A 20,140-nucleotide genomic window follows, 5' to 3' on the forward strand; every position below is an offset into this window, starting at 1 on the left:
TGATGAAGTATAAAATGTCTTGTTTCAGAAGGATGAATCGAAAAATAAAAGCATACGAGAGGAAGTATGAACAGTCGAATAATTTGGGTGAAAGCCATTGCCATTTTCTTCCATGCCTTGTACTGCAAATTACATCAACCGTAAATTCTAGCTAGCTAAGGAAAATTAATGATGATTGTCAAATTATATATCTCCGATGGTAATATAGTAGCTTAAATCAACCAAAGTAAAGATAAGAAAAAGCTAACAAGCGGAGACCCAAGCATTTCAATTGCTTGCTGAATAATCTTTTACCGTTTGTTATCAATGAGAGGAACTCCAAAAAGCTTCACGGTACTGTTGTTTGGCTCCTGCGATAGAGTCACTGAAGATGAGTTGCCTAAAACGCTGATTTTAGCAGTTTCAGTGCTGGAAATATGGATTGAATCTTGTAATGGACCACCCAATTCAATGATTTTGTCGTTTGGCCGACAAGGCACTGGTTTGACGTGATTTTGGATGAAATAAATGATGTCACTGTAAAGGCGCTTCATGTGAGTGAGTTCAGATACTAGCATGTAGTTCTTTCTGCGTAGTCGCTGGTTATCTTGGCTAAGTGCTGTAAGAATATCGGTAGTACTGCTTCCTGTCGGAGATGACGATGGAGACTCGATCCAACCGAAGCTGTCTTCTGGTTTGAGAAACAACTGTTGAGGTTGTCGTTGTCGTTCATGGTGGTTTCTGTGGGTTTTTCTTCTATGGATCTCTGATAGAAGGTGCTTCGCTCCTTTCCTGAAATTCTCATTTGCAAACTCCCATCTATCTGCTACCACTTTCTTAAATCCCTAAATTTAGATCATTAATAGAAAATATAAGAAGATACTTAAATTATATAAAAAAATATACACTTAACGGTACTATCGCACCCTAATATCCCTTCTATCTATACTTAAACTGTACGATAATTTGATATTTTTAAAAATATGATCGTATTCAGCATCCTTCCCTGAAAATATGTAAAGAGAGAAAGAGAGATGAGCTTACATAAGTATTAAGCTGCCTGACAAAGCTGGAGAAATTGTTGTGCTTGAAATACTTGGGGAGAAGATTCTTGGCAAACTCGGGGATTCTCCGAACGACAAAGGTGGTTTCATTTTCACCCCAAGACACAATGTGGTCGGTCCGATGGTCGTCGACAAGCTGGTAAGTCTTTGTGAGAAATGGTGCAGGAACTGTGTTTTGTGTTTCCACACAAAACACCAACTCTTCACTACTTCCCATTAATCCACACTAAAAATTAGCAACTTACTTTACCAAGCATGAGGGGTTTAAAGCAGTTTCCCTATTTCTTCCGTCTCTCTCACTATACCTTTCTAGCTTTATGAAACAGAAACATACGACTTCGTCACTAAAATATAAAAGCTCATTTTGATCTCAGTGGATTTTTATTTTTATTTTTTGGAGTTTAACATGTCTGTTTGAATTTTAAATTTATTAAATATATTATCCGATTATTCAAATTTCTGAAATTTATAACTTTAAGGAGAATATGGCAATGTCAGCCAAAAAAGAATTCCTAGAACTACTACATTAAGATCCAATGAAATATTAATTAACAATTGATTATCGAAGTATTTTCTTAAACTCTTTGGGAACTATTTTCTTGATTAGGGCACTCCCATTTAATATTTCACCTTTATTAATTGATTTTTTCTATTCTCGTGATTCTAATACTTTATTTTGATTAATCTAAACCGATTCGTATCATATATCTGACTTTGGTTATAAATCTCCTAATAGAAATTTTCTGCATACAGAAAGATCCCTTCAAAGTATTTATTTTAACAAATGTGTATTTTTTTTAAAAAGGGTAAATTACACAAATCATCACTGAATTTTTCTCTCTCTCTTATTTTAGTCATTAAACTTTAAAACTTTTTAATTTATTCATTAAATTTTAAATATTGAAAATTTTAAGATCGTTTTCTTTTTAACTATGTCATGATATTTATTAATTTTGAATTGAGATTTAGATGTCAATTAATATTTCATTAATATTATTTTTATATTTTTATTTTCCGCCGTCCCTTACCATTGAAACTCTTAGCCACCGCTACTTTAAGTAACTAATTTCACCCATGCTCCATTACTGTTCCTAACTCTCATACAATCTAAAATCAAGCCTTAACCATATGTTCATCGTCATCCTAAGCCATCAACGCTTTAACTACACAAATTTCCCATAATATTTTCTTTTTTTCAACCTAAACCCTAACACCAAATCCTAAATCACAAACCTCACACTCACCCGGCCCTCACGACCTCACCCTTAGCAACCGACCACCCTCCGACCATGGTTTAGATAACCTTCATCACACCTTCTATCAAAATTTGATTTTAGCTTTAACTTTGACCAAATGAGTCCTCAATTGTCATATATACTAGGTTTCAACGGATGTGGTCCTGTAATGTAATCTATATATATATAACTAAATCAATGCTTATCATAAATGGGGGAAAAAAGTATGCATAATATTTCATGTTTCAAAAGGCTGATGGTCGGCTTGCAAATATATTAGTATAAATTAAATTAAGGACATAAAGATCCAAATTAAATTCCAGATTCCAAGATTAATGATATGATGAAATGGTTTTAATGTTGTTTTGTCCTCCCTACAGGGAACATTATATTCTCGTCTATAACAATAGCTTGGTTGCTACCTACACATACACACAACATATAAAATTTAATATGATTAAACATATTACATAAAATAAAGTCTTCAACACCTCTCAGTAGGATGCCTTTAGATGAAAACAGTGTTTCAGATACCATCAGACAGCACTGACTTTTAGATTTATTGGAATTGAACAGTACTACAACTTGGAATTCTTCTAATTAATATATTCTCCATCACCTTGTATTCATTTCTGGATAGCTTTTACCCGTATATATATATATACACAAACAAAGTATTTAACAATATGAGACAAGATTCCATTTTAATCTTAACCATAAACTAAAGTTCAAATACAAATACAATTTCAATTTGTTTCCCTCTTAGTAGGTTGATAGAAATAAATAGATAATAGTAACTATAAATGATTTATTTATTTATTTTTATAAAGTATCACAATCGATGAAAGAATGATCATTGATCAGTACTACAATCTTTCATTTCTATAAGAAAGTAGAAAAAGATATTGATAAAGACGAGAGTTTTAGATCTTTCTCTCGATCTTGATCGAAAGATTTTATAACGAATTTTAACGCGAGTATTAGACATAAGACAATAGTGACTATTCAAAAACTGACAAAATTTGTGGATATGATAGGATGACAATAAATTTAACTATGATAAATCACATAGACTTATAAAATATCATATAAAAGAATTGCGATTTCTTAAGAAATATATGTTTAAGAATTTTTTTTGAAGATACATTTTTCAGGGTTTTAACTATAAAAGTGATATTTAGAGATTCTAAATCAATCTTGTAAAGGAACGTTAGAAGGTACAACATAACTTTGTATTCATTTTTGATAGCTTTTCCCATTATATACATTCAAAGTATTTAATAATATGAAATAAGATTCCATAACAATGGACTAAAGTTAAATACAATTGTTTTCCTTTTAACATGTTAACGAGAACAAATGAATCACGGTGATTATAAATAGTTTATACCTTTTAATTTAAATAGGAATATCAGTGAAAATCGATCGTTAATTGATATTAAACTTTTCCATGTCCACGAGGAGGTAAAAGAGTGGTTGATGAAGAGGAGAATTTTATATTATTCTCTCGGTCTTGGTGTATATATCAGACATAGAATCATAATGACAATTTGTAGGATGATAAAATAGGTAGATATGGTAAACTGATAATAAATTTAACTTTAGCGAACCATGTGAACCTGTTAGAAATCGTATGGTTACATTTTCTCGAAGAGTGTCACGTGTTTGAAATTCCTCTCTGGGAGACGCATTTCCAGGATTTTAACTATAGAGGTGATCTCCGGGAGCTGCGGAGGAACTTTGAAAGGTACAACATAACCATTTCCTGGTTGTGGAATCTTTATCCTAGTAGAGTTGGTGAGGGTTGCCAAAGCAAAGCAAGGCAGTTGAATTGAAAAATGTGTTAGGTAGAGCCTAGAAGTAGATTTCATCCTGTTAGGGACAGTGTAAATGCCTTCATTTATCATGCATATATGTTTATAGTGTTATTAGCACACAAGAGCTATATAATTAATATTTTTTTCAGCCTTTGAAAAACAAAACGGTATTACCAATATATAGTGGAGGCACGACAAATGCCTGTCTTAAAAACATGATTGATTTCCACCAGTTTCAAACACACATATCAATGACTGGTTTCCACACACCTTTGACAGTTTTAATCCTAAAATCCCTCACCATCGATCCCCTCTAATTCCTTCAACAAATTCCTATTCTTTCAACACTTGCTCTCTTTTTTTCGAGTATTCATTGTCTCCATTTAATTGTAACCAAGGCTTTTCTTCAGCCCCGATCAGGGAAAAGGAAAGGTTCCAAATTTCTCCTGATTAAGGACAGCATCACTTGACCCCCATCTCCCTTACAACAATGGGGAATTGTTGTTCTCGTAGCAGTCCCACCGATGACGACGATGAAAAGGGAGACACCGCGACGGATAACATCAACAACAATCATGGCAGTTCTCGGGTGGGGAATTCGGCACCGAGGAATTCAGCTTTCTCCGCAGGTGGAGCCTCCTCCAAGCATTCCACTTCTACCTCCATCGGCGCCGTGTTAGGCCGACCTATGGAAGACGTTAAAGCCACCTACAACGTTGGGAAAGAATTGGGTAGGGGACAATTTGGGGTCACACAATTGTGTACTCACAAGCAATCCGGGGAAAAATTCGCTTGCAAGACCATTGCCAAGAGGAAACTGGCTAACAAGGATGACATCGAAGATGTTAGAAGGGAAGTGCAGATCATGCACCATTTGACGGGCCAGTCTAACATTGTGGAACTCAAGGGTGCTTATGAGGATAAGCAGTCGGTTCATCTGGTGATGGAGTTATGCGCTGGTGGCGAATTGTTCGACCGGATCATCAGTAAGGGCCATTACACCGAACGCGCTGCTGCTTCTTTGCTTCGAACAATCGTTCAAATTGTGCACACATTGCATTCCATGGGTGTCATCCATAGGGATCTCAAGCCTGAGAATTTCTTGTTGTTGAACAAAGACGAAAATTCCCCCTTGAAGGCCACAGATTTTGGCCTATCAGTCTTTTACAAACCAGGTTGAGATGATTTCCTCAATTGCTAGGGGTTATTCATATTTTATACGGTTCTTCGTTATAAATTTAATGGTTAATTTTGCCATTGGGACAGGTGAAGAATTTAAAGACATTGTTGGTAGTGCATATTATATTGCACCTGAAGTTCTCAAGAGAAGATATGGACCAGAAGCTGATATATGGAGCATTGGAGTTATGTTGTATATTCTTTTATCTGGTGTTCCTCCTTTCTGGGCAGGTAACTTCCTTCATTGTCATTTCTCGAACTTTTCAACATAGTGTAGTGAATTTGTGATCGGACGCAAAATCAACATTAAAAAGACCCTCCACACAAAATTCGGATTGTGTCTCTCTTCTACCTTGATCACCCAGAAATCTTATTTACTAAGACTTATTACCTATTAAGAATATGTACTTCATTAATAACTTGATTCTCAAGTTACCACAACAGACTCCAAACTACACACTACCAGCTACAATTTCGTTCAATATCGAACACATAGTTCCTAGAACCCTCCACACAAAATTCGGATTGTATCTCTCTTCTACCTTGATCACCAAGAAATCTTATTTATTAAGATTTATTGCCTATTAAGAATACGTGCTTCATTAATAACTTGATTCTTAAGTTACCACGGCAAAATCCAAACTACACGCTACCAGTTAAAATTTCGGTCAATATCCAACACATAGTTACTAGAAACCTTATGAATGTGATCATGAAGCTCAAAACTAAGATCTTTTCCCTGATAGAATCCGAGAACGCGATATTCACTGCAATTCTACGTGGCCATGTCGATTTCACGAGCTCTCCATGGCCTAAAATTTCACATCAAGCAAAAGATCTTGTTAAGAAGATGTTAACTTTGGATCCCAAGCAGAGGTTAACAGCAGTTCAGGTTCTAAGTAAGTTCATACATATGCCTAAGATCAATCTTGTGTTCCTAAAAAATTCAGCTATGGCTGCCATGTTGCTTGAATGATTCTGATTATATTTTATGCCTATCAACAGAACATCCATGGATCAAAGTCGATGGCGAAGCGCCGAATACACCTCTTGACAACGCAGTGCTAAACAGGCTCAAACAGTTTAAAGCAATGAACCAGTTCAAGAAAGTTGCTTTAAGGGTATTAAACATCAATAACAATTTAATGAAAGTCTAAATGCTAGAGAACTCCCTGAAATCAGTTTCTGAGTCAATTTTTTTTTGCCGAAACCGTTAGGTCATCGCGGGATGTTTATCAGAGGAAGAAATCATGGGATTGAAGGAGATGTTTAGAGGTATGGACACTGACAATAGTGGGACAATTACACTTGAAGAATTGAGGCAAGGTCTTGCTAAGCAAGGAACAAAACTCTCGGAATACGAAGTTAAACAACTAATGGAAGCTGTCAGTCATTTCCCAAAGATCAATTTCATTTTTTTTCTCTTTGAAATAAGATAAATCTGTTGAGTTCTTACCCTTTTATTTCTTTGGTAAAAAAAATTATATAGGCTGATGCAGATGGAAATGGAACCATAGATTACGACGAGTTCATCACGGCGACGATGCATATGAACCGAATGGATCGAGAAGAACATCTCTACCATGCCTTCCAACACTTCGATAAAGACAACAGCGGGTAATCATTGTGATAATATTGCAGCTAGTTTCATCATCTTCTGCAATTTTCTTCATCTTTTTTGCACTTTTGCTTAATCATATGTATATGCCTACATTTTCAGGTTCATTACGACCGAAGAACTACATCAAGCTCTACGTGAATATGGCATGCATGATGGCAGAGACATAAAGGAAATCATCTCTGAAGTAGATACAGACCACGTAAGCAAATCATATACTATACACAACATGTTCCATTTTCAAAGCAAATTGATCATCGATTGTTTGAAAAATTATTCCACAGGATGGAAGGATCAACTACGATGAATTCGTTGCGATGATGAGAAAAGGAAACGCCGAAGCAGGTCCGAAGAAACGACGTGACGACATATTCGTCTGATTTTTGTGACCATCGAACTAACTGAATAAAATATGAGGACGAAAGCATTGTGAATATTTCCTTGGTAGAGAACTCACAACACACGGGAAGAGACCATGAAAACGAATGGTTGAGATCAATGGCGATGCAGAATTTGTACATATTACAAGCTAACACAATCTAGACAACATGCGGAGATGATTAAAGTTAAGAAAATACACAAGGATATGGTTTAGTTGCCTTTTTTCCTCTCTTCTTTTTATTAACATTGTAGTTAGGAGATTTAATCCAATTCCTCATGTACAGAAATATGCATTACAGTTCTATTAACTTTTGGATTTCTTAGTATTTAATATGAATATTCAAATTATTTCACCAAAAAAGATATATTTTATGTGTCATTATTAACGAGGTTAAATATAGAGTTAATCGCTTAGTGTTTAATAAAAGTTTGTTTTTATTATCATATTAATTTAAAATTGTATTATTTTTAAAGAGACTAAAGCCCAATCAAATCATTTTCTGGTGGCCTAAGCCATTGTCTGCCCCCATGCATTTGCCCCTAAATAGCTGAAGTGAATTCAAATATTTGGAATACTATGGACACCTATAATATTTAATTTAGATCTCTTAATAATAATTTGTAGTGGATTTATATGAATATTAACTCATCAGTGTCACTTCTAAAAATATTACTTTCACGTCTAATACTATATGAGTTTAAAACTAAAGTATAAATAATTAATTGAGCCTGGTGCATGGGATAAGAATTATAGAAAAATAATAAATTTAGCCTTCAATATTTATATTTTTATCATTTTAATTTTATTTCTTTTTAGATCAAATTTAACTCTAAATCCTTTAAGAATATCATATTTGACTTTAATAAAAATTTCGTTTTTTCCTATTTAACTTACGAAAGAATGAGTCAATTTGACCAAAAAATGGGTAAACTACATATTTAGTCATTTAATTATTCCTACAATTCTGTTTTGATCACCCAACTATTTTTTTAAACTATACCTAAACTTGCGTTTTTGTTCCGTTTTAGTCACTTACCGTTAAAAATTTTGAGATGACATTATCGTTGAAAAAAATAAAAAATTCACGTTAGTAGTTCTATTTTTTTAACCGCGAGTGACAAAAACAGGAAAAAAACATAAATTTAGATATGATTTTGAGAAAAAATAGTTGAACGACAAGAACAAAACTAAGAGAATAGTTGGGAGACTAAATACTTTGTTTACCCAAAAGAATATAAGCGTTGAAAGATAATCTTAATATTATATAAAAGGGTAAACTATGCATTTAGTCACCCAACTCTCACTTTAGTTTCATTTTTAATCATCCAACTATTAATTTTCTTTCAAAATCGTACATAATGCTATGTTTTGTTTCCGTTGTAGTCACTTATCATTAAAAGATTAACGGTGATGTTAACGTGTCACCATAAGATAATGCCACATCATCATTGAAAAAAATTACCACATTAACAATTATGTTATTTTTAACGGCAAGTGAATAAAACGGAACCAAAATGTAATGTTAAGTATGATTTTGAAAAAAATAGTCGGGTGACTAAATATTTAGTTTAAGCTATATAAAAAATATATTTAAATCCAGTTCTAGTACGACCTTGAATCTTTGATTCAGATTATGATAACCTCTTCCCTCTCCATTTAAGAACAAATAAATAAAGTAAAATGATTTTTTACATTTTTTTAAATACTAAACTAATTTAGGCAATATGTCCTTTGAAATATATTTTTTTACCACCAGTTTGCAACTGAAAAATGGTTTAATTAGTGTTTTAAAATTAACCAAAGTGGTTGCATCCAAATGCTGAGGCAACCCTTTAATTCCCATAACACAAATTATTTATTGTTGTTGTTCCTTGTTGGATTTGCTCCCCACCATCTCCAATAATTTGGAGTTTTGACGGCCACCATGGCTCAGGCTCAGGCTCACCCTCACCCTCACCCTCACCAGGCACAGGTAAAATTTACGAAAACAACCACTTGTTCATCTCATTTGCATGGCTAAAATGTTTTGATTTCAATGATAGACGAACATGGCATGGATGCCTGTCCCTCAATTTGGAGCTTGGGATCAGAAAGACCAAGCATCCATGAATTATTCGATGATATTCTCCCAAGCTCGTGCTACTAGGAAGCAGCACAAGTCTGATGCGAGGCGTAGCCTTGGCAATGAACATGATTTCAGGGTCGATCCTTTTTCTCGAAGGCCCCGAGAAGATGCCAATTCTGTTTCGGTAATGATCGGATTCATCGATATTTCTGGTATATACAAATGAGGCATATGACATTGTTATTTGTGTATCGACATGCAGAAGAAGAAGAAGATATTGACCTACATTAACTGCTGTATCAAACCTTGAATTCCGGTGGGGAAGCACAAAGCATAAGGCTTTTTTTAACCATTAACTGTGAATATACTTTCTAGTGCACAGTATTATTGTACAGGGTGCAAGGCTCAAAACAAAAAAAATCTGCCCAAGTGATGTAAAGCTACGATATGTGTATATATGCATGTTTTGTACAGCATTGCGTGTATAAGAATACACGTGTATATATATAATGAACTTTAAATATTATATTATAATTTTGCTAGAAAAATCTAAACAAACGGTTTTTTTTATAATAACCGATATTTAATTTATTGATCAACTAATTCAGCTTCAATATTATATAAATTTTGACGTAGATAATTTAATTGTGGACTGAGTATTAAACATGAAGTTATTACACAGCGCATACAATATAAAATATGGCATGTTTTAATCAGAGCACCATGCCGATCAACGCAACGAAAGGATAACTAATACTGTCAAGCTAAAAAATAGAACTTAAATTCGAAGTACGACACCAAATATAAGCCTTGTTTAAGAACAAGGCAAATTGTACTTAGAGAATTTGGAAAAACATAACAGTTCTAACATCCTCAAACAGATTTTTTCATTGCAACACAAACACATAATCCAAAAAAATTCATAACCGAACGACACAGCGCAAAATTTTCAAATTTCCTAGTCTCTGAATTTCAAACAAGAAGTCGATACAGATGAACACTTGAGCACATTTTCCCCCCAGAAATATGCAGGTCTTATCAATTTGGAAAACTTGATATATAACAGCTGCATCAATCATCGACCTCTGCTCTACCCATTATCTACTACCCAAATTTGACTCTTCTCTTCATCCTTGCAGACACGTGATATGAGCCTCGAGTCATGACTTACCAGGACCACTCCACCAGTAAACTCATCTAGTGCATCAGCCAGAGCATCTATGCTTTGCATGTCCAAATGATTTGTGGGCTCATCCAATAGCAATATGTGAGGTTTTGACATGGAAATTGAAGTATAGACAACTCGAGCTTTCTGTCCCCCAGATAATTTTGCAGTTGGAGTGAGGTGATTATGGCTAGGAAGTCCAAATTTCCTGAGTTTTGCACGAACAGCCTCCTGCTTGCTAAGTCCTTCTTGATCTGGATTAAGACGAAGAAGATACTGCACCGGTGTCTCCTCCATAGTTAGTAGATCAACAAAATGTTGTGAATACCTCCCAATCCTCAATTTTTGACTCCTTCGTACTTCACCCTCTGTTGGAACTAGATCACCAGCAATAAGGTTCAAAAGAGTAGATTTACCAGCTCCATTAGGCCCAACAATGGCAACCCGAGTCCCCATATCAATACCCAAATCAACATCTGAGAGCCTGAAATCCTCCTGGTTTGGATAACTGAAGCTGACATTTATTATCTGTAGAAGAAGTGGAGTTAGTTCGGTAGGCTCAGGGAAGTGGGACTCCACTGTAATCTCTCCATTTCTTTGGAGCCTCAGCTGGAGCTTCAACATCGTCAATCTTGCCCTTTCCCTTGTTCTTTGCTGCTTCTTTCGCAGCTGCAAACTTTGCCCGATCTTTTACCTTTCTCCTGCTGAACTCGGTTCTCAGACCTTTTTGCAGCTTTTATCTGCTTCTCATAAATTTCAAACTTCTTATTCATCTCTTTACGACGCTGTTCATACCCTGATTCAAAGTCATCAAAATTTCCACGGTAAAACTGGACCTTGAAATCATGGAGATGAATAATTTCAGTGCAAACGGTATTAAGAAAATCTCGATCATGAGAAACAACCACCAATGTTTTCTTGCAGCGGTATAAATAATACTCCAACCAAAGAACAGCTCTAAGGTCAAGGTGGTTAGTTGGTTCATCCAATAAGAGAAGCGTTGGCTGCACAAAAAGTGCCCTAGCTAGAGATATTCTCATCCTCCAGCCACCACTAAATGACCGAGTAGGACGACCTTGCATTTCTTTGGTGAAACCCAACCCAGCAAGAATCTTTGATGCCTGAGCTTCAGCAGCATCTGAACCCAAGATCTGCAGCTTATCATACAGCTCTGCCAGCCTTTATCCTGCATCATCCCCATTTAGATTACTGTCATCCTCTCTTCCAGGAGAAAAAGAATTTTTTAAGGCTGCAACTTCTTCTCGAACCCTAAGTAGCTCTTCATTTGCAGAAACAACTGCCTGAAGGGCAGTTCTATCATCACCAACCACCTCCTGTTCAACCAAAAGCACATCAATATTTTTCAGAACTGGAATTTTCCTCCAAGCAAGAAGCTTTAACAAGGTAGATTTTCCCATCCCATTCGGTCCAACCAAACCATATCTTCTACCATGTGATATCTTAACCAAGGCATTCTTTAGAAGCTCTTTCCCACGAGCTGATACAGAGAAATTGTCTATGGTTATGTCTCTGACATTAGCATCTGCTTCATCATCACCATGAAGGACAGAAGCCCGACTACCAATAACCACTGTGAAGGCATCGTGAACATCTCTAAGGGCCTCCTGTTTAGCTGCTCAGCAGCTTGGGCAGCAAGCATTTCCTTCTTTTTCACGCTTCTTCTGTTCCTTTTCACTTATAGAGGTACCAAGTGGCCTTAAGTCCTGCCTCTGATGTCTATTAGACTGAGTTTGCTCTTCCTCAGAGGCATACTCCTCCTCCTCCTCATCAGACGGTGGGACTTGGGAGATCAATCCCATCAGTATAAGATGAAACCTTTGGGCCCTTCGCCTTGGGTTTTGCAGAAGTAGAACTGAAAGAGGGCACCGCCTTCTTTTGTTTATCAGGTTTCTGGTCCATGCTGGCAAGCATTGCTGAAACAGAGAGTCTCTTTTTTTTTACATCTTTGCCGCTTCCCTTAACTTTTGCTGTAACACCACTGTCCTCTTGTTTTTTCTTGCCCATCGAATCAATTTCCCTGATCAGATCAACATGAATCAAAATAGATAAGATAAAATAAGCTCAAACTTAAGTCTATAATTGTTTTTATGCCTTTTACAATTTTCTTTTTGGTTCCTCAAAAGTTGGAAGAGATAAAAAGCTATTAATACAAAGTGGAATGATATTTTATTAAATAAGTATATAAATCTAACACCACTGACTAATCTATGCTTACTGGACTGCTTTGCTCTTTCTTTCTAGCTCACTGCTAAATTTTAAAAGAAAAAAAAACCATTGATTTTCCATTCAAACGCTATAATCTTAACCTTTTTACTTACTTTTGAGTTGCTAATAGAATAAAGCAATCTTCTTATTTGATTCTAACAGGTCGAGTGGTCGACTAAAAAATTCCCCAAACCCTTAAAAGCCTATAAGTTATATACCTAACGGTATACTTAAATTCCAATTAGCATCGACAATTGCAGTCTCCAAATTAGCTTCTTTGTACAATATTTGAACATGAAATTCCTCAATCATAATACATAAATCTACATGTTATCTCACAGAAATAACATACAACACTGAAAATTTAAAAAACATTAATAAGTAGGTTAACCTAAAATCATGTTCTGCTATAGTTCGTAGCTATCCGAATTAATCCAATATTGAAAGTATAAACAAGAATCAAGTAAAGGTATCTCAAGTTTTTTATTCTTCTTGGCAGCCAAACAACAAAGGTTTCAAAGATCATATACCCTAAATTTATCAAATCAATAATTTAAAAAAAAAAAAAAAGAAGAAATTGAATAAGTTCAATCAGAAGTTCAAATTACAAACCATAGGAAAGAAAAATCAAACAAATGCATGTTTCCAGAGAAAACAAAGCAGCGAAGTTCGTAGCAACGCACCTATTAGCTGAATCGGAGCAAAAAAAGAAGAAAAAGCCGAAGTGAATCTTCAATATTGAAGAGAAGAGATCTTGAAAAATAAGAAAACGAGAACAGTGAGAAAATGGATTTATTTTTCCACGAATTTGTTTTCTCCGATAGCTCGTAGGGGGAAATAGAGCGGCGGCGACCACCTTTAGTTTTATTTCGCAGAACGTTATTTTAGTGGATAAACTATAAGTTTAGTAGCTAAATTGTTCGTTTTGTTTCGTTTTAGCACATAAACTTTAGTTTGCTTCAAAATCTTACCTAATGCTCATTTTTTGTTATGTTTTGATACTTAATCTTTAAAATCTTAGTAGAACTGTTACAACATTGTATTTTTTACGATTAAATTATATAATTATTCACTCAAATATTTTCTTACTCTTATTTTGGTCACTCGATTTTAATTTTGTTAATTTAATTACTTAATTTTTAAATCACTCCTAATTTAATCACTCTAACTTTCAAATTTATTTTTTTATTTTAATAATATATTAAAAAATAATAATAAAAAATTACATGTCACAAAAATTATTAATAAAATAATTAGAGTGATTGAAACATGAGCAATTTTGAAAGTTGGGTAGTTAAATAGAAAATTTTTAAACTTTAGTGACCAAAATAGGAGTGAAAAGATAGTTAAGTGATGAGTGATGTAATTTACCCATAAAATACCACATGCAACGACTCCGTTAAGTTTTTAACAACGGAGTACTAAAATAAAATAAAATAAAGCATTTCTCATTATTAATATTCATAAAAGATGCCACGTGTAACAATTTCGTTAAAAGGTATTTTAAATTAGAGCTTTTCATGTAAAATCTTGGTGTGTATTTCATTATGCAATCTATTTAGTTGACATTATTTTCCAACATATTTGATGTTGGCCTGAAAATTAAAATATAATTTCATTAAAATTAGATTTTTTTCATACATTTTCAACCACCATAAAAAAGTTGTCATTCTTTAATATCCTTTACGATCACCTTAAACAAGGAAGAATTCATCTCATTGTCCTCTATCACTTTATTGACTTAGACTTTCTTAAAATCTTTTTAAAACTAATAGAATTAAACACGCGCACATACACAAAAATTCATAGTTTTTAGGGGACTTGAGAGTTTTCACAAATTTGATAAATTTTCAGAGTTTGTTCGAAAATTTGAACAATGAGAAACACACTTTCGAGAAGACAAACAACATATCATAAAATTAGACCCATTCGACTATAATTGGAGGAGATCAAAGTATTAGTATCCTGAAACTTTATATGAATTTTTTTATCAATTTTGAGTAGATTTCGAAAAAAAAAACCTATATGAGTATAAGAAAGATTAGAGAAATGTCAATATTTTGATATCGGTCTCACTATAAATGGTGATTGACTATAAGATATATGTTGAGTTTTTTAATGTTGATATAGGTGGTTCAAGTTCGTATACATCGTATTTCGGCCTGTAAAATGAAGCAAAAAGCTTTATTTAATAAATTTGAAACGATGATTCTATATCATTATATAACTAGGAGGCCCAAATCGACGGATGCCATCTTCTTCAAAGGGAAAACATCCATCAGTAGGTGTCCTGATTTTAACCAAGACATGCCCTCGAGTTTAAGCTGTATATGGAGGTCGCATCAAGTTTATAATGAGACATTTATCCATTATGTTGAGATACATGAGGTAACTGAGTGTGATGTACGTATGGTAATGCAACACATGCATTGCGTGAAGGTTGTAGGTAGTAAATGTTGTTAGTATACGGTTTTTGAAATAATTGTTAGTCTGTTGAAGTTTGTTAAGAATTGAATATAAGTAAGCAAGCTTAGGTGAAATGTAAATCAATCAAGATCAATATAATTTCTTCTGATATTTCTTCTTACTTCAAGCATTGTCTATATCAATGTTTAACATGGTATCATTCGCTGGCTGTTCCTGAGGCTCTCTCTCTATTTACTGCGCTGCCCTTACATCCATGGAGTTCTCGACTGCAAAAACCTTCACGAACAAGAAGGTTAATATCATATTGGATGAATCATACTTTCTCCTTGAAAACAACAAGTTTTGCTTACTGTTCGTAGTCATCAACTTGAACAGTTGCTGACGGGAGTTGTCTCGCCTCCTTCTACGATGGTAGTAAACGAAAATGGTGATTCAGTGCCGAACGAGCTGTATGAAGAGTACGTTGCACAAGACAGTGCATTGGCCTCTTGGCTATTATCCACGATCATCCCTTACTTGTTATCCCAATTTGTTGGAGCGGAGACGACGACGGCGGCCTGGAGCACGGTCTTACAGTTCTTCTCGAACCGGTCTACCACAGTGGTTATCAGTCTCCATTACAAGCTTCAGTCGCTTAGAAAAGGAACTGACAGTATGCACACATACCTTACGCGCATCAAAGAAATCTGTGACGTACTAGACTCGTGCGATAGTCCTATTCCTCAGGCCGAGCATTTTGCCAGTATATTAAAGGGTCTTCCCCGAGAATATCAGCCGTACATTGCGTTTATAACCACTATGAAGGATGCGCTGTCTCTTGACAAGGTTTACTCGACGTTGATAAATGCCGAGACGCAACTTCCTGATTTTGATTCTCAAGAGGACTCTCTTCCGATGAGTGCTCATATGGTTCAGTCTGCTTATGCATTGAAAACTGCTGGTCAGGCCTTTCATGATCATAGTTCTCGGTGAGCAGGGTCCAGTCATACAGGTCGAGGTGGGGGACGTGGTCATGGTTGACCACGTGTGCAATGCTAGTTGTGTGGCAAAAATGGCCATCTGGTTGTTGATTCATGGTACAGATTCGATCAAACCTTCACTGGTCGATCGGTGGATCGAACTGTCGCTTGAGGTGAGTCAGGTTCTGCTAACTACTCCGGCTTTGATGCAGTCTCTGTTGGTCAGGATGATTGTATGTGTTGTCCCAAAGCTCGTGCTGAGGCACAAGTATGTCATTCTTCACAGCCTCAGAATCGTGTTGCTACTTCTACGAGAGATAACTAGGTGGTGGACTCCGGGGCTACACACCATGTGACCTCTGAATAAGCTAAGGTGCTTAATCCAAAGGACCTCTCCGGACCAGGTAAAATTATTGTTGGCAGTGGAGATTTACTTTCTATTCGAGCTATTGGTAACACTACCTTATGCTCTTCTTCTCGAGCTTTGATGTTGAATGATTAGCTTCATGTTCCCAAGATTACTAAAAATCTTCTCTCGATCTCGAAGCTTGCTAGGGACAATGGGATTTTCTTCGAGTTTCATGTGTCTCATTGTTGTGTTCGTGATGAAAGCACTGGTGAAGTATTACTGCAAGAACAGGAGAATGATGGTTTATATATGTTTCAAGTTGATTCCATGAATAATGTAAATGTTTCATTTGAAGCTAATAGTGTTGCTCTTTCACATAGTTTGTATGAGTTGTGGCATAGGCGTCTTGGGCATCCTGCACATGGAACCCTTGGGCAAATATGCAAACTACTTAATGTAAATGTTGAGCAAAATGTTAATGAAACTTGCGTTGCTTGTCATATGGGAAAGAGCCATAAGCTTCCGTTTTCTGATTCTTCTACTGTTTATAACTTGCCCTTCCAACTTGTATTTACGGATTTATGGGGGACATCACCTGTTATTTCTAATGGTTATAGGTATTATGTGAGTTTTGTGGATGCCTGTACGAGACACACCTGGTTATATCTCCTTAAGGACAAGTCTCAAGCTACCTATGCGTTTCAATTATTTCAACAGCTTGTCAAAATGCAGTTTGGTCTATCGATTTTAGCTGTTCAGAGTGACTGGGGTGGCGAATATCGCAGGCTATCTCGAATACGTGCTCACACACGTCAGAACAAAACGGTGTAGTGAAACGTAAACATAGACATGTAGTCTAGTTGGCACTGGTTTTACTCGCACAAGCCTCCATGACAACTAGTTACTGGTCGTACGCAGTAGTCATGGCTGTCCATTTAATCAACCAACTCCCCTCCAGGGTACTAGCTGGGCAGTATCCTTTTGAGTGCCTATTTAAAAAGAAGCCCGATTATGAATCTCTCAGGGTCTTTGGGTGTCGATGATTCCCTCATCTAAGACCGTTCAATGCTCATAAGCTTGACTTTAGATCTCGACCATGTACGTTCTTGGGTATTAGCCCTTAACACAAAGGCTTTATTTATTTAACGCATAATAAGCTGTCATTGTGTCTCGTCATGTAAAGTTCGGTGAGTGGAATTTTCTATTTGCCAAACTAACACGGACAATCAGTCATCATTGTGTTGCCTATGAGTCGGCCTCTTGAAATAGTTATGGATACCAATAAGTTGAATACTGGTGGTGCTCAAGTTTTAGGTATTGCCTAGCTACCTGTAGATGATTCTGGTCACTGTACTACACACTCAGTGTCAGATGCTGAGTTAGATGCTATGGCTGAAGTTCCAGACCTTGGTCAGGGAGGTCTTATGGTTGCTGAGGATGGTCCATCGTTGACTGGTGATAGAACAGAACCTGCAGCTCGTAGTGAACATCTCATGTTGACTCGCATAAGTGTGGCATATTTAAGCCAAAAGTGCTTACTACATTTTTTGATGATATTGTCCCAACCAAGGTTAAAGAAGCTCTTCAATCTGCTGTGTGGACCGAAGCAGTACATGCTGAATATTCATCTTTACTTGAGAATGGCACATGGGTACTTGTTCCCTTACCTGCTGACAGAAATGTGGTGGGGTACAAGTGGCTTTTTAAGCTCAAACGAAACCCTGATAGGTCTGTGCTTCAATACAAAGCTTGCCTAGTCGCAAAAGGGTTCACACAGGTTCCTGGCCTTGACTTCCAAAATACGTTTAGCCCAGTTGTGAAATTTTCGACAGTTTATGTGCTCTTAACCATGGATGTTGCTCGAGGCTGGGTTTTAAGACAAGTAGATATCAACAATGCCTTTTTAAATGGTGATTTGCATGAAGACGTGTATATACAGTAGCCTCCAAGATTTGAACAATATGCCTCTGATAGTACTCTGTTAGTGTGCAAATTGAAAAAGGCGTTTTACGGTCTTCGCCAAGCACCGCGTAATTGGAATGACAAATTTAAAGCTAGTATGTTAGAGCTTGGTTTTGTTGAATCCAAGGTAGACTTGTCACTCTTTGTTAGGCTTTAAGATGATTGCAGTACGTATGCGTTAGTGTATGTCGATGATATCATCATTACAGGGACATCTGCTGAAGCTGTTGATCAGGTCATTCGTATGCTCAATATTCGTTTTTCACTCAAAGATTTGGGTGAGTTGTCTTATTTTCTGGGAATAGAAGTTAAGAGAATTGGCACTGGTTTGGTACTGAGTCAGCGAGCCTATATTTGTGAATTGTTGAAGAAAGCCAATATGAGTCAAGCAACGCCCGTTTGCACTCCAATGGTTGCTGTTGCGAAAGCTACTGATCACGATAGTGCGATGTTGGCTAATGCTCGGGAGTATCGCAACATTGTGGGGGCTCTCTTGTATGTGTGTCATACTCAACCGGATATTGCGTTTGCTGTCAATAAAGCTGCTCAGTACATGCAGTCCCCACGAGAAGTGTATTTGGTAGCAGTCAAACGTATCATGCGTTATTTGCCAGGATCACTGAATTATGGATTGGTATTTTCGAACAGTGATACTAGATTACATCTCAAAGCTTTTTCTGATGTCGATTGGGCTGGTGATGCAAGTGATCGTAGGTCCATGACGGGATACTGTGTCTTTCTTGGAGGATGTCTGGTTGCGTGGAACTCTAAGAAACAAAAGACAGTCTCGCAGTCGATAATGGAGGCTGAGTACAGGAGCGTTGCTGATTCAGCTGCAGAAGTTATCTGGCTTGCTGTGTTGCTTTGTGATCTTGGGTTCACCTTATCTGATGAACCTGTTATTTGGTGTGACAACACAAGTGCTTTTGCGTTGAGTGTCAATCCAGTATGTCATGCTAGATCCAAGCATGTTGAATTGGATGTTCATTTTGTCCGAGAGAAGATTGCAGCTGGTCATCTTCGAGTCAGTTATGTCCCTGCTGCGTTTCAAGTGGTCGATGGTCTAACCAAGCCACTGACCAGGCCAACATTTGAATAGTTTCGAGAAAAATTGCATGTTCTGTTGTGTTAAGGAAGGGAGAAGAAGAAACGGAGAGAATGTTGAGATACATGAGGTAGCTGAGTGTGTTGTGCGTATGGTAATGCATCACATGCATTGCGTGAAGGTTATAGGTAGTAAATGCTGTTAGTATACGTGGCAAGTATGTTAGGGAATGATTTTTAAAATAATTGTTAGTCTGTTGAAGTTTGTTAAGAATTGAATATAAGTAAGCAAGCTTAGGTGAAATGTAAATCAATCAAGATCAATATAATTTCTTCTGATATTTCTTCTTGCTTCAAGCATTGTCTACAACAATGTTTAACATATTATCTCCTTTGACGTCAATTCTGACATGACATCAACGCAAATTTGACTTATAGCTCAAATATTAATGTAATCTTTATGAGAAAATATTCTCGTGCAGATGCGTTTGGTCTTAATGTTAGAATAAAATCGTCATTTGTGATAGCTATAACCCTAACCTATTTCATCAGGATAGAAACATCCAGTTCTAGGGTTGATGCCACATACGGGACAAATGACGATAAGTTTGAAGAATAACCATTAATAGATGTTGATGGGGTTAAGACGCGTTTATTTGTTAGACCAAA

At 36.2% G+C, this 20,140-nt stretch overlaps 2 protein-coding genes and 1 pseudogene across 2 annotated transcripts; 1 reads left to right on the forward strand and 2 right to left on the reverse strand.

Moving 5' to 3' along the window:
* Positions 1-290: 290 nt before the first annotated feature.
* On the reverse strand, positions 291-1,260 carry LOC120142089 (heat stress transcription factor B-4-like). The gene is made up of 2 exons (XM_039156852.1): positions 1,024-1,260; positions 291-824 (listed from the first exon to the last, which is right to left on the reverse strand). The coding sequence occupies exons 1-2, from the start codon at positions 1,258-1,260 to the stop codon at positions 291-293; spliced, it is 771 nt and encodes a 256-aa protein (XP_039012783.1).
* Positions 1,261-4,585: 3,325 nt separating this feature from the next.
* Positions 4,586-7,272, forward strand: LOC120142048 (calcium-dependent protein kinase 17-like). The gene is made up of 8 exons (XM_039156805.1): positions 4,586-5,270; positions 5,362-5,505; positions 6,021-6,173; positions 6,280-6,395; positions 6,492-6,659; positions 6,764-6,891; positions 6,995-7,094; positions 7,177-7,272. The coding sequence occupies exons 1-8, from the start codon at positions 4,586-4,588 to the stop codon at positions 7,270-7,272; spliced, it is 1,590 nt and encodes a 529-aa protein (XP_039012736.1).
* A 2,986-nt stretch (positions 7,273-10,258) lies between these two features.
* LOC120142182 lies at positions 10,259-13,545 on the reverse strand (annotated as a pseudogene).
* Positions 13,546-20,140: the final 6,595 nt, after the last annotated feature.

Source organism: Hibiscus syriacus, unplaced genomic scaffold, assembly GCF_006381635.1.
Source record: "Hibiscus syriacus cultivar Baekdansim isolate YM2019G1 unplaced genomic scaffold, ASM638163v2 tig00110819_pilon, whole genome shotgun sequence".
Classification (NCBI taxonomy): domain Eukaryota; kingdom Viridiplantae; phylum Streptophyta; class Magnoliopsida; order Malvales; family Malvaceae; genus Hibiscus; species Hibiscus syriacus.

Bases quoted from the DNA above. Each gene is read 5' to 3' on its own strand.
- LOC120142089 (XM_039156852.1), bottom strand. From the start codon at position 1,260: ATGGGAAGTAGTGAAGAGTTGGTGTTTTGTGTGGAAACACAAAACACA. The intron at 825-1,023 runs GTAAGCTCATCT...ATCTAAATTTAG, and splicing joins TCAGGCAGCTTAATACTTAT to GGATTTAAGAAAGTGGTAGC.
- LOC120142048 (XM_039156805.1), top strand. From the start codon at position 4,586: ATGGGGAATTGTTGTTCTCGTAGCAGTCCCACCGATGACGACGATGAA. The intron at 6,396-6,491 runs GTATTAAACATC...CGAAACCGTTAG, and splicing joins TCAAGAAAGTTGCTTTAAGG to GTCATCGCGGGATGTTTATC. The intron at 6,660-6,763 runs GTCAGTCATTTC...AAAATTATATAG, and splicing joins TTAAACAACTAATGGAAGCT to GCTGATGCAGATGGAAATGG.